A 13,904-nucleotide genomic window follows, 5' to 3' on the forward strand; every position below is an offset into this window, starting at 1 on the left:
GTCCTTATTGCCTCGCTCTCAAACCAACCTTCCTCTGAAATCCACCTCCTCGAGCACCCCACCCAGTGTGCTTATTTCACACACACACACACACACACACACACACACACACATCAAGCTGATTATGAAGTCTCTTGTTCCTTCTCTCATACCTCTGAAGAGTATCTTTTTAGAAACTATTCTAGCCATATCTCCAATTTTCCACTGTTGGTAAATCAAGTCTCACTGCCTCCATCGAGTCTCCATCACCTGCCAGCAACCTGTGCCCAGCTCTCAGCTGCCTTTCTGCAGTTGGCCCTCCACAAACAGCCTCTTTTTCACCCTTATTGGGACCTACACGAATCCCCAGCTTCCATGTCAGACACCACTTGCCCCCTACACCCCAGGGGCCCATTCAGGTTCTTAGTGGTTGATGAGCACTGAGAGCACATTTTAGTCATCTTGTATGCTTTTGGTGAATGAAAGAAGACCAGAAACATGGCACAAGCCTGGAGAAAGTGTTCTCTCTCACACTCCCTCAACACCAGGCTCCACACCAAGTGGAAGGCAGAGGGAGGTAAATGAACAAATACTGCTTGGGCCAAATAAACGCCCCAGTTATTCTTGGGGAGTCTGCACAAGGGCCACAGAAGACCGACCATTCCAGAACAAGCCGTCACATCACAGTGGAGACGATGACAAAGAGGTGGCATTTGACAGAGACAGTTCTCCAACCCGCCCTCCAGCTCAGTCCACCACAACATGTGTTTCTAAGGCACACAAGTACTACAAAACTAGCAGAGACTGCATAGCTTTCAGCTCATTCTGGAAAGAGTTCCCTGGCAAAGAACCTCTTTCTCGATGGAACCCTTTCTCACTCAGAGTGAGCACTGGAACAGGGTTCTGCTCATAAAGACCAGTGTGTTCTCCACAGTGGACAGTGACGGAGCTGGGACTGGACCAGCATGCGTGTGCCTGCTCTGGGGAGGGACCCTGCCCTGGGGAGCCAGTCCTGATGCCAACACAACCTCAGACTGGGAAATGACATCACGTGGATGGGGTTGACACCCAGGTAGCAAAGGTCACATCCTCTCAAACATTATTAAAAGTCAATTTCAACTTACTAAAAGTCTTGTCCGTGAAAATCCCCAATAATCCGTGTGACTGAGGGACTCATCTGAGTCTGACAGCTGGTGCGCACCCACTCTACCCACAGGCGCCTGGAGTGATTTCTGTGCCCTCCAGACATCAGGTACCAGCCACATAAAACAAAATTGCAAAGAAGTAGGGTCCCTTGGGGTGCCTGGGGCTGAGTGGGTGGTGTCTTATCACAGCACAAGAGGCAGTGAGTGGCAGTTAGTGCCTGGGTGGAGGCCTGGCTGTGGGAAAGTAAATGACATCTGCGTTATCACCCTCACCCACACCAAAGCTGAACCCACAAGGCCTCCCATCCCTGGGCGGAAATCAGAGCCAATCAGCACCCTGCCTGTCGTCTTCCCTAACTGCAGGGCACCATCTAAACATCAAGTCTCGTTCATTAGAGTCGGTCAAGGTGAAATCTGACTCCCTGGTCTGGTGTGTGCTTGCACACCAAATGCAGAAACCACAGAAGTGTCTCGAAGACGTCAATCAAGACTTATGACTTTAAAGGGGAAAAAGGCCACCAAAACGCTGACCTTTGGCAGCCAAGTGGACGGAGGCAAGGCATTTTCCCAGTGGGCAGCCACACCACATGGCACAGCTCGGCTCCTGGAACAGCCCAAGCCTGCATGGACCCATCAGGAAATTCATAACTGCAGAACAGCACCAGGGGGCTGTGAAAATGGGGCTTTGTGGAGGAAACACAGATCTTCCTGCAGCGAGGCCAGGACATGTGCCCCGTATGGGGTTGTGTGGGCACAAAGAACCAGCCCCCAGAACAGAGGACACAATCGAGAGGAACCTGAATTGTGCTGGCCCCACAGGAAGGGAAGATGTGTCCCCGCAGCAGCTCTGCTGGGTACACAGCAACCCAGTGCTGGTCTGGGCTTCTGGTGGCACAGAAGAGAAGATCCCCAGGACCTGAGCAGCGCCCAGAGACTTCAGGGTCGTGCCAGAGAGACCAGGCCAGATCTGATCATGTACTCAGGAGACCCTGGGTGCAGCTTGAGAGGGAACCGTGTCTGCATTTCAGAAAAGCACACCCTAGAGAACACCCACATAGAAGGGCAGCTCCGAGCACGGGTTCTTAAATCTGGCAGCACTTTCAAAGGAAAGGTGATGAACTCGTTCAATGGGAGTGTGGGGCGGGGCTCTCGCCTGTCTGAACAGCAGTATTGCATGGGCAATATTTATTTTACCAATTTGCTTCTAAAATCTAGATGGAAACACAGACAATCCTTACAATGTGGTTTTCAGACCTACTGCACAGCTGCAGTGGTCCGACAAAGACACCTGTAATAAGCAAAGCAGGGCCTGCGGGGGACCTTGAGGTGCAGCACGGGGTCTCCCCTTTGCTGGTGGTACAGCGTCCAGTTACTGGTCCTGTTCTCTCCCCTTTCCCTCCCTCCCTCCCTGCTTCTTTCTGGACACAGCTTGCCCTGGGGAAGGTTATACCCTGAGGCCCTAGTGCTTCCTTCCACCCCCTGAGCCAGAGCAAGGGATAATTTTGTTTTAATTACAAGTTCCTGGTCTCGTCTTGTCAATGTGGGACAGGAATCTCCTAAGCACGCCTGGAGCTGCTATTTTTATGAAGCTCCCAGAGGGCTTCTGGCGCAGCTACGGGAGAGCTCCCTTCTCAGGACACCACAGCTTGAAACTCTAAGTTCAAGGTTAAGATGGAGAACAGCAGCAGCTGCTCCCACCAACTGGAGAACACAAGGGCGAAGCGCCCACGGGGAGACAGTCCTGTCTGAGTTTACTCAGCCTTCATATATTTCTAAAACTCTGATTTAGCCAAGCACAAAATCTTGGGCCTAAACTGGCCCTAAACTCAGCGAATATCACGTTAAGAGTCAAAGCGGCCATGGTGCTGGCACCCGGCCACTCTGCCCCTGGCCAGGCTTCTTGGCTAAACCCTTATTGACTGATCTGTGCTCTTACAGCATAACTGAAGCAACTTGGAAAAGATGGAATTCTCGAATCTGTAGAGCTCCTGAATGAAGCACTTACTAATACAGTTCATTCAAACTCTAGGAAATATCCCCCAAAGACAGCAGAAAGGGACGGAGATTTGAAAAGGGAAGTGATGTTGGCCCTCCCTGGCGGCCAACGGGCGCTCTCTGAAGCTACTGCAGCACAAGTTCGGTCCCCAACCAGGGAGCTGACCCACTCGGCGCAACAGACCTGTCTGCCCTCAGCAGTGCATTTCAGTCGATCTCCCTGTTCTGCTCCCCACTCATCTCTAGTGAATCCTCTGCACCTCTGGCCTGTACCCCAGTTTTTGTCTGCATAAATAAATTTTTAAAATAAAGGAGCTGGCTCGGCTGCTGAGGTTGAGACTTGGGCGGGCGCCTTCATCCCGCACCTGCTGAGCGCTGGCACTGCCACCCTTGGGCCGTGGCAGTCAGTGGGAGGAAACCGACGAGAAGGGCCTCGCAGGAGAGCACAGATGGGCACTCTGGGCTCTGTCAAAAAGGATCTGCGTCACCAGGTGGACAGGGTTGCCTCTAAAAAGGCTCCTAGGTGAACCGAAAGATGCAGCTGAACTCTACCAAGCGGGCCAGCTCAGGGGAGCTTTTCGCAGGACAGAGGTGGGAGGCCCAGCCCCTGCCTGGGGGCTGCCTGCAATAAGACTTTGCTGGGCTCCCCTGGCTGCTGCGGACCTGCTGGCCCACCTTTCATCCTGTCATCTGAGCTGAGACTCCTCTGAGACAGAAGTCCCACCTCATGCCTAATAAAGGCAATAACACAGTAAGACTTTAAAAAGACTAGAGTCCCTCTCAAGGCCTTGAAAAAAGGTAAAAATAGGGAGGAGTCTTAGAGCATAAGCCTGTTAGCTTCATGATGTTTCTTTCACCTATGGCTGTGATAAAGTTCTCGTCTCTCCTGAGTGGCATCATTGCTTAAGGCATGTAAAAATGTCCTTTCTATGTTCAGATAGTAACTATGACCTTAGTAACGGTTAACAAATACAAGGGGATTATGTTGTGTGGTTAAAATGGTGAATCAGACATAGTCACTGGAATACTTTAGCTAAAAACTTCCATTAGGGTATGTTCAAAAATTTTCTTGGCACTAAAGTGATCCTTGAAATCATTCATATAGATTTCTTTCTATATTTCTGTATCTTTACTCAAACCAGTCTTGCATCTGTTACATAAAAATTTGCATGGGAACTAAAAAAATTTTTTTTTATTTGTTTATTTATGGATGCAAAAACTGGGGTCTGGGCCAGAGGTGCAACAGGGGTTAGGAGGAACAGGGTTTTGTTTTTTGTTTTTTGTTTTTTTAATTTTAAAAAGGAAGCAATGTTGTCACAGGAGTAGGTCGAGGCAGCCCTGTCCCCTTCCAGGCCATTACCCAGGGGAGGAGAACCATTCCTCTCAGCCCTCACAGCTCCTCTCCCTTAAAGGGGGAGCAGGAATGTGGTTTCTATCAGGTGGGGGTACAATTCACACCCTAAAGCGCCTGTCAGTCAACTGTCAGGCTGCAGCCAGACGGGGGTCTGTTGTCACATCCTGGCCCTGGACAACAGACCCTGCCAGACACGGCTGCCTGTGGCAGAGGATGGCCTGGGGGAGGGGCATCAGAAAGGGCAGAACTGGGCGGCCTGGGGACAAGATGCCAGCCAAAAGAAAGCAGGAGGATGTCACAAGGCTGAAGGACGATGCCTACCCACCCAGCTGGGAAATGGCAGAGAAGGTGAGGCACAGGAGTTGCACCCCCAGGCTGTGATGGCCAGAGAGCAAAGGACTTAGGTTTTAATGACAAGGTGATTCCTTGTTTTATTCCTAAGTGTTGTGCTTCTGACAAGAATTTGAACATGAAATTCTGAATGCTAGCAAGGAAGATTTCAAGATTTTTACTCTTTCTCCCTGACCTATAACATAGAAAAGAAGATAAAGAGAAAGAAAGAAAACCCATTTTGGCTGTCTAGAACATTCTACAGAGAAGCTAGGAAACTGACATCAGGGCTTCTACCTCACATCTGCTCTAGGGAATGCCCCTGCCCCCACTCCCAACCCCTTCACTCATGACACTAGAGGACTTGTAGGAAAGAAAAGTTTAGCCAAGGACAGGTTTCACAGGGTCTCCATACTGGTACAGGGGTTAAAGACAGCGCTATCAAGCTATTGCCAGCCACTGCTGCAATGAGTTTGGTCCCTGGCCAGGGAGCTGACCCACATGGCTCAGCAGACCTCTCCTGTCTTGCCCGCTGCTCCCCTCAGCAGTGTATTTCAATCAATCTGCCTGTTCAGCTTCCCACTCTGTCTGGTGAAGCCTCTCACACTTCCCTACATCTCTGGCCTACATCCCAGTTCTTGTATGCATAAATATTTTTTAAAGGTAAAAACAGGTTACACAGATATTATAGAGTTCAAACAACAGGTATTGTTTATGTAGGGATTACAAAGTGCCACACTTTTTTATAATATTAATCCTCACAACTTTGTGCTGTTATTTTTCCATTAATAAGTGCAGAAAGTAAGGTACTAGGTAGATAAAAACATCCAAAGTCACAGAACTAGCATTAAGTCAGTGGCCTTCCCTTTTTTTTTTTTTTTTCCTCAGAACTGGGAAATCATCACTTCCCAACTCAAAAATTTTCCAGTAGCTTCTCATCATACTTAAAATTCTTTATCACACGCTACAAAATCCCATGTGGTTCCTGCATCTCTGACCTCAGTGCCTACGGCTCTCCTCTTACCCATAGACATCAAACTGGCGTTCTGAGTTTTACCAAACAGGGCAAACTCCTGCCTCAGGGCCTTTGAATATGCTTCTCCTCTGCCTGAAACACTGTACACAGGCCTCTACAGGCCTCGCTGCCATCTCTTACTCACCTCTGTTCAAATCTCATCTCAACTGAGCAACCTCCCTGCCCAGGCAGCTGAAACACTGTTATTGCCCCCCAATCCCTATCGCCTTACTCTGGCTTATTATCTTCTCTCCTGGCACAAACTGAGGGCTGAGCTCAGGTCTTTATTTGCTTTGCTGTGCACAGTCATTCTTCCCCCACTGGAGTATAAGATCCACAAAACTCAGCACCAGGATCTGGCTCAATAAATATTTGCTGAATAAACCAGTATCTGAATGAAAGGGCAAGAGGGTAATGGGGCCGGGGGAGGGAGATTGCACCCAATTTACTGAGCTGAAGGTGAAATAAATAGTGATGAAAAGTTTTTCTTCGCCTGTAGGAAGCTGTAGGACCTCTGAGTCCTAGAGGAAACTACAGACTGTCCAATAACTAGGTGTTTGCACATTTCAAAACTCCCTTTTTTATTTATGCATACAGAATTGGGATATAGGCCAGAGGTGCAGGGGTGGTAAGAGGACCCACCAGAGACAGCGTGGGGAGCAGAACAGGCTGACTGACAAAGTACATTGCTGAGGGGAGCCAGCAGGCAGGCCAGGAGAGGTCTGCCACGCCATGGGGTCACCTCCCAGGGTGGGGAGTGGCTTTAGCTTCTCAGTGCTGTGCTTTACCCGCTGCACCACCAGGGAGGGCCCTTGGTTCCACTTTTGCACCAGCTGAAGCCCCGTCTCCTAGATTCTGCCTCCTGGATAATCAGTCCCTTCAGGGATGCTAGCAAAGAACAGAACAGGGCCTGTGAAGAGAGCAACTGAGTGGAAGTGTCAGGGTCTTCAACCTGGTCTTGCAGTGCTGTTACCAGTCCATGCCTGCATCATGCGTCTCACTGCCATCCTTGCTTACAGAGAGGTGAGGCAACTCTAAGAGTTCTTCCCCACATGGAAGCCAAGTCACCCTCCAAGAACTGACCTGCTCTGACTAACAGAATATGAGAGAAGTGAGGCCAGCCCAGCAGCTTCCACCTCTTTCAAACAAATCACCATGTATGAAGTGTGACCACCCAGGGATGGAGTGGGGAATGGGATCAAAAACAGTGGGGGGAGGGAAATGCACTGGATTATGGTGATGGCACATGGGTGATTTGGTGATGGGAAGCCCAAGGGGATAACAATTGAGATGGAAAAATGCACAAAAAGATGCAAAAGTAAACTATTACATTATTAAAAAAAAAAAAAAAGTGTGACCATCCAAGACCATGCTGAAAGGAAGCCCACGTTAGCTCCAGGGAGTAAAAGAGAAGAATGACCATGAGTAAACACAGGACCAGAGTCTTCCAGGAACATCCAGCCCATCCAGCCCAGTCACGTTTGACTGGCAGCTGAATGCAGCAGTGCAGGTGACTCAAACTGTCACTAAATGAGAACAGCCAAGCCAAGCCCCGAGTGTGGACTCCTGGGAAATAATAGCTGTCTTCTACTTTAAGCCATAGAGATTTGAGATAGTTTATTAGATGACAGTAAATACAAACTCATCATACCAGGCCTGCCCTCCTCACACCTCAATTACTAGCTCCAAAAACACCTCCTTCCAGAAGTGCCCTTTATCATTCCACCTCAGCCCTCACCCTGCTGACTTCTGAACCCTCAACCTACTCAATCTTGAAGGTTCAAGGACTCTCCTCTGGGAAACCCCGAACTTCCACAGCAGCCACAGGGGCTCTGCTTGTGTGCGCACGTGTACACATACCCTTCCCATCAGTAGCTCCTACCACATACCAGGGGCCCAGTGTAAGCCTAGGAATTAAAGAATAAACCCTGCACTGCTCACTAGGCCTTTACACCCGCTTTCCTTCATTCTCGGCAGACCTGTGTGTGTCTCCACCATGGTGGTTTGATGGAAATGCCTAGAGAGTGAGGACCTCGCTTATTCATCTCTGTGTTCCTCACAGACACTGCACATACTAGATGCTCAATAAATGTTCTGTGGCCTCCATACTTCTCATGAGCTGTGATGCTCAGGTTCTCCTGGGTACCCTAAACCTGGACTCTCTGCAAAGATGGATTAGGTCCTGCTCATTTATTTTGGATAATTTTGCATCACTGAAAGTTAAAAGTCCATTCACAACAATGAGCTCATTTTTAAAATGACCACCTTATGGAAGCCATATTTCCTTTAAAGATATTCACTTCCAATTCCTACTTCAACAGTCGAGCATGAAAGAGTTAACAGGTTTCCACATCACCGGGGAGTCGCAAACCATCTGCTTCAATCTGCTGTTGTAAAGCACAATCCAATCAGCCTGTCACCCTGAGGGATGACCCTTCCATGAACACACACACAGTCTAGTGACCTTTACTCAACATTCCAGAGATACAGGAGCTGAGTGGGTCTGGCAGAAAGGGGGAGGGCTATAAATAACGTGGCGTGGTAGGCCCAGCACTGGAGTGGAGACCCCTGCCTTGGGTCACTCCTTGCTACAGCTTTCCGATCTCTGGGAACACAAAGCATTTCCCCACCTGGCTACCACGGCCCAGCCCGCCCCACCACTCTGTGCTCCAGGGCCATCCCCTGCCCTCCCCACCACACCAGGGCCAGTCCACCACTCATGCTCCAGCCTCCCCCTCCTCAGCTGGCTTCTGCTGGGACCTAATCCTAGAATCCTATACACTCGTTCCCAAGCCGTGAAATCTCAGTTTGACATGTAAGGGTCACCTGGGATTGAGCAAGAGAGAAAAGTGACAGACCTAGAGGGGAGGATAGAAGAAACAGAAACAGGGAAAGGCAGGATCAGGAAAAGGGGTTCCTCTAGGCACGCAGCTGGCTCTCAATTCCTTAGGGATCAAGAAGTCTGTGTTTCTTCTGGGAGACCCAATGAGGATGAGCAAGCATTCTTGGGTGTGGCCTGCACTGGATTCTCCAGCCTCTACCACTTCCCAGTTATGTGACCTTTTCCCTCTAGAAAACTGAGCGTCTGAGGTGGGGCGTCCAGGACAGTACAGGAGCGCTCAATAACCACCAGCTCCCGTGTCCCTCCTTTCCCAGCTACCCCTGGTCAGAAAAGACGGCTCATGGTTGAGGCTTACAGCAAATACAAGAATCCAGCAACAAGAAATGCCTTGCCCTTTTGTGATTATGTGCCTAGCACCCAGGTAACAAATAAATGAACTTTGTTGCCTGTATTACCCAAAGCTGTCAGGAACCCATTTGCTCATGCATTCATTCACACATGGGAGAAGGGCCGTGCCATCCCGCGCCAGGCACTGAGGGGCGTTCAGCAGTTACTGCCCCTAACGTGCTTTCGCCTGTGGCCCGATCTGTGGCCTTGGAGACAGGACAGCAGCCTGTCTGTCATCTCGGACTGTGATTGCAGAGGGGGGCAAAGATGATGACGGCAAAGGTAATATCAGCAACCAAAAAATGGCGCCTACAGAGAGGAGCAGAGACTCGTCTGCAGAAGGCCCCTTAGACGCCCTGGAGGACACCACTAGCATCCCCAGTGGTTACCGCAGAAATCTGACCCTACCGCCAGGCTCACCAATGAAAGTGCCGGGCAGTATCTCACCACCTACCTGTGCTGCCAACTGATAGTTTTGTAAAACAAACCCCCATGTGCTTGAATACTATAACTCAAAGTATTTGGGGAGTTACTAAATACTCTCAAGGGTTAGTGATTATTTCACTATTACCCAACACCAAACTAGTCACAAACTGGGACCAGTCTGAATCACTGTGAGGGTAAAACCTACATGATTTAGTTAATTCTACACCTCATCCAAAATCTAGCATAATACATGTCGTGAACAAATACAAGAAACAGAATTGTAAAGATGAACTTACTTGCTGATGGTTGAAATCTGACCAGATCTTGCAAATCGGTAGAAATCTGGAAAACGTGACTATAGAACTGCTGGACTGAATTCTTCAGGCCAGAAATATCTCTGGAATGGGCCCTCATTGTCCCATTCATCTGCCTGACACAGGTCCACAGGCTGCTGACGTGTTTGTTGAGTCCTTCCTTGATCCGCTGAAGGTTTCCAGAGATGGAGTCCAATTTGCTGCAAGTTTGCTCCACGTGGGCCAGCCTGCCCTCCACCACGGAGATGTCCCTCTGGGCCCCGCGTGCATCTTCCTTGCATGTGTTAAGCTCAGAGAGGACCTGGCCCTCCAGCCTCCGCCACCTCTCCTCCAGCTGGTCACAGCATGGAGCCACAGGGTCCTGGGGAGGAGGGAGGGGCGTCACTGTCCTTTCCTGCTCATCCTCCATAGAAAACCCACCCTCTCCAGCAGTTTTACCTTCTCTACAGTTGATCAGCTCACTCTGGAGATGACTCACATTATCTTCAGTGTGGTTTAGTTGAGAATAAAGAAAACTAAAATCCTCTTGAACTTTCTGGATACGCTGTTCGATTTCTTGAAACTTCCTATACATAGAATCATTTAGAGATTTCAAAAGGTCCAAGCTATCACCCACTGTGTGGTCTTCACCATTTGGCCAAGTACCTTCTAGCCCATGAGGTTCTCCCTGGAAATTTTGCAAGCAAAAATCCTCAACAACTTGTACTTTGTTCTTCAAGTGGTTTAATTCCATCATGACTTGTTCATTTCCTGCCCCCAATGGACCCGATGGGGCTGACGCCGGGAAAGTGAATTCCGCATCAGTGTTGTTAGCCAGCTCCAGCACGCTCCCCAGACGCTCTTCCAGGGACTGTATTTTCTGATTCAGGAGTTGCTTCAAGTCATCAACCTCTCCATTAATGGTCCCTCGCAGGGTCTCTTCAATGTAAAAGCAGTGCTCTTCTGCATTCCTCTCTGTCACGTTGATCCTTGCATCCAGCTCACTCCATCTTGCATCAAAGTCCACATCTGACTCTGGAACTGCAAGGCGGTCAAACTCATTGTCCAGTCGACCATTTAACATTCTGGCAGCCTCAGCGACTCTTTCAATTTTCTGGTCTAATTGCTTGATTTGTTGCGCCAAATCACCACCACTCTTCTCGCCACCACAGCAATCAGACTGAGCTGAAGGATCCTGAACTTGGGCTCGAAGTTTATCAATTTCTTTTCTCAGGTTTGTTTCCTTCTCTCCTATAAGCTCAATAACTCCCAGGTAGCTGCTCCCATAGTCATCGCACTGCTGCTGGAGACCAATCATCTTGTACTCACACATGTTCTTCAGGTCAGCTAGCTTTCTGTCCATCCCCTCCATGAGCTCTTCTCTCAGGGCGTCAATCTTGCTGTCCACATAAGCCTGGTGGAGCTCGCTGGTTGTCATGGTCACTGTAGGACCCTGAGCAGCCTCCTGGAGCTGTCTGAGCTGCCCCTCGTAACCTTTCACTTTCCCATCCAGCTCTTCCAGCTTGTCACTCTTAGTCTTCAGAGCATCCTTGACTTCAGCCAATTCTGACTTGATGTCCTTCATGCCAGCTTCCTTATTGTCGAGGACACCAGAAAGTGGAACTCTTTCTGTGTCTCCCGCAACCACACTGTCTGGCACTGGCTGGGGGTGCAGGTTACTGAACCACGATGCCATTTTGCTGGCATCGTCCTGAATGGCATGTTTGAGGTTTTCGTTCACTCCAGCAATGGAAGACTGGAGATCAAGAACTGTCCGTGTAAGTCGGAGAACCTTCTCCTCAAGTACCTGGATTTTCTTTTCCTGAAGATCTTGGGGACCCAGCTCTGGATCTACTGTCCGATTTGGCTCTGCATGAGCTGGTGATGACAGCTTCCTGGGCTCTGACACTTGGCTTGGTTCATTGTCTGTTACAAAGAAAGAGTTCGACATAACTTACTATTTACTACCTTTATCAAGATTTTGCAAAGACCATAAACAGGGTACTTACAAAATATACTTAAACCTTCACTTTTGGAACCCTACTTCACCACAATTATTGTGCCAGAATGGGACAATGTATGGGAGATGAAGTCAGATGGACCTCCATCTGCATTAGGAACTGATGTTTACTGTCTGCTCCTAAGCAAGTTAATTAAGTTCTGTGAAATTTAATCTCATCTGTGAAGTAGAGGTACTATCTCCCCTGCTAAAGTTAAGAGAATATGTGCATGACACTTAATAGATACTCATGATACTCAATGGCTTCGTTCACCTGGATGGAGCCATTTCCTATTTCTGTCAACATACAAGACTTCACTCCCACACCAGTAAATCTCATGACTGACTGAGTGCTGCAAAACCACAAGAAGCTACTAGCTATTGTGGTATGACCGTTTATGATCTGCAAGCTATCCCCCAAATAACTTCTGAATGTCCATGTACTTTGATCAGTATCACCTTTGCTAAAAAGGTCTCATACATGTCTGTCAGCCCTGTTACTCACGTGGGGAAGCAAGAAGTAAAAGAGATAAAGCAATTGATTCTACTGGTGTCTCCTAACAGTAGCTACAAGGCCTCATCTAGCAAGATTCACTAAGTCAAGAGACATAAACAATGAATTTTTGATAATCCTACTTTGAAAAATTTGAGATCCTTGAGTATTCCAAGGCAATAGTTAAAAAGAAAAAAAGGAGGGAAATTTTTTTTTTAATTGTAAAGGTTACTGTGATGTGTCATAAAACAAAAATAAGCTAATATAGATATAGGTAAGTTAAACAAAAAGGAAATTATTGAAAGTTGTGGCACTAAGAGAAAAAAAAAGCAAATCTGCTCTTGAAGCAGTGGCTAGACAGGGCTCCTGTCAACAGCCTGCAGATATTGGGGCACAGTGTACAAGGGGGGGAGTCATACACAAGAAAAGCCACAGATGAAATGCACTGGAGCGCTGAAAAACATTCAAAGTAAATACAGAATGCTGTAGATAATTCGAGGTTAATATTCACTATTTTCTCCTTCTTTAAACCTTTGCACATGGTCATAGTAATAACTATTATTTATTAAGATAAATTTAGTGGTAAAATTAAGACTGAAACTCAAATGACCAACCCCCCAAACAGAGAACTAAAAAGAACATCTCATTCTCCAAACTGAAAAATATATTCTATTTTAAGACATCAGAAGAGTAAAAACATTCTTGAGCCACATACAAATGAAATGGTGTTCTGAGCAAAGGGCAGGAGATTGAGGGGATGGGGTGTAAGGAAAGGTTCCCCACATGCACTCCTGATGGCAAATTTTTGGAAGGAAAACTGTCAATGTGTGAAAACACTCAAAGTATTTTTCACCCTCTAGTTACACTTCTGGAAATTTATTTTAATAAATAGTCAGGGAGGGATAAAAATTAAGAAAAAAAAGCTTATTTGAAAATTACTTATAAAAATGAAAATTGCAGGGGCCCTCCCTGGTATCCCAATGGGTTAAAGCCCAGCACTACAAAGCTAGTCGCAGCCACTGCAGCGAGTTCAATCCCAGCCAGGGAGCTGACCCACATGGCGTAGCAGACCTCTCCTGTCTTGCCCTCAGCAGTGTGTTTCAGTCAGTCGGCCTGTTCTGTTCCCCACTGTCTCTGGTGAATCCTCTCACCACCCCTGCTTCTCTGGCCTGTACCCCAATTTTGTATGCATAAATCTTTTTTAAACAAAATTGCAAGCTACGTAAGTGGCTAATGGGAGGGAACTGTTCACACAAGGGCATTCTCTGAAGTCATTAATGATATTGTAGAATATTTAATGATGTGGATTGTTGTTCATTATAATTGTTTAAAAAACAAAATAATTTTAGAAATCTAATTTAGCTTTATTCAAAGATTCATCAAGTGGTCAGATTTCCAGTCCCCAAATAAATGATTTTTCCTGTCACAAAATGTAAATGCAGGCACATTTCACACTGGCCAGAGAGGCACTATGGGAGTTGTATAAGATGGAATCCTTTATAGACAGAAAGAAGATGGATTACTAGCATTATTAAATATCAAATGATTCTACTTGAGGTTATATTAAAAACTCAGTTTCAAAAATAATAATATAGTGACAGTGGATTGAGAATAAGCATTTCCTTTCATTCCCTCCTGCAACTTCA

The 13,904-nt window shown here is 47.5% G+C and overlaps 1 protein-coding gene across 1 annotated transcript in view; it reads right to left on the bottom strand.

Annotated features, from left to right (window-relative positions):
• Nucleotides 1-13,904, bottom strand: part of EMILIN2 (elastin microfibril interfacer 2) — a 25,417-nt gene that overhangs the window by 6,819 nt on the left and 4,694 nt on the right. The window contains exon 3 of the mRNA XM_012725759.1: nucleotides 9,770-11,692. Within this exon, the coding sequence (XP_012581213.1) occupies nucleotides 9,770-11,692 (1,923 nt within the window). The remainder of the gene's footprint in view (nucleotides 1-9,769; nucleotides 11,693-13,904) is intronic.

The sequence above is a fragment of the Condylura cristata genome, unplaced genomic scaffold (assembly GCF_000260355.1).
Source record: "Condylura cristata isolate star-nosed mole 26May11 unplaced genomic scaffold, ConCri1.0 scaffold00016, whole genome shotgun sequence".
Taxonomy (NCBI): Eukaryota; Metazoa; Chordata; class Mammalia; order Eulipotyphla; family Talpidae; genus Condylura; species Condylura cristata.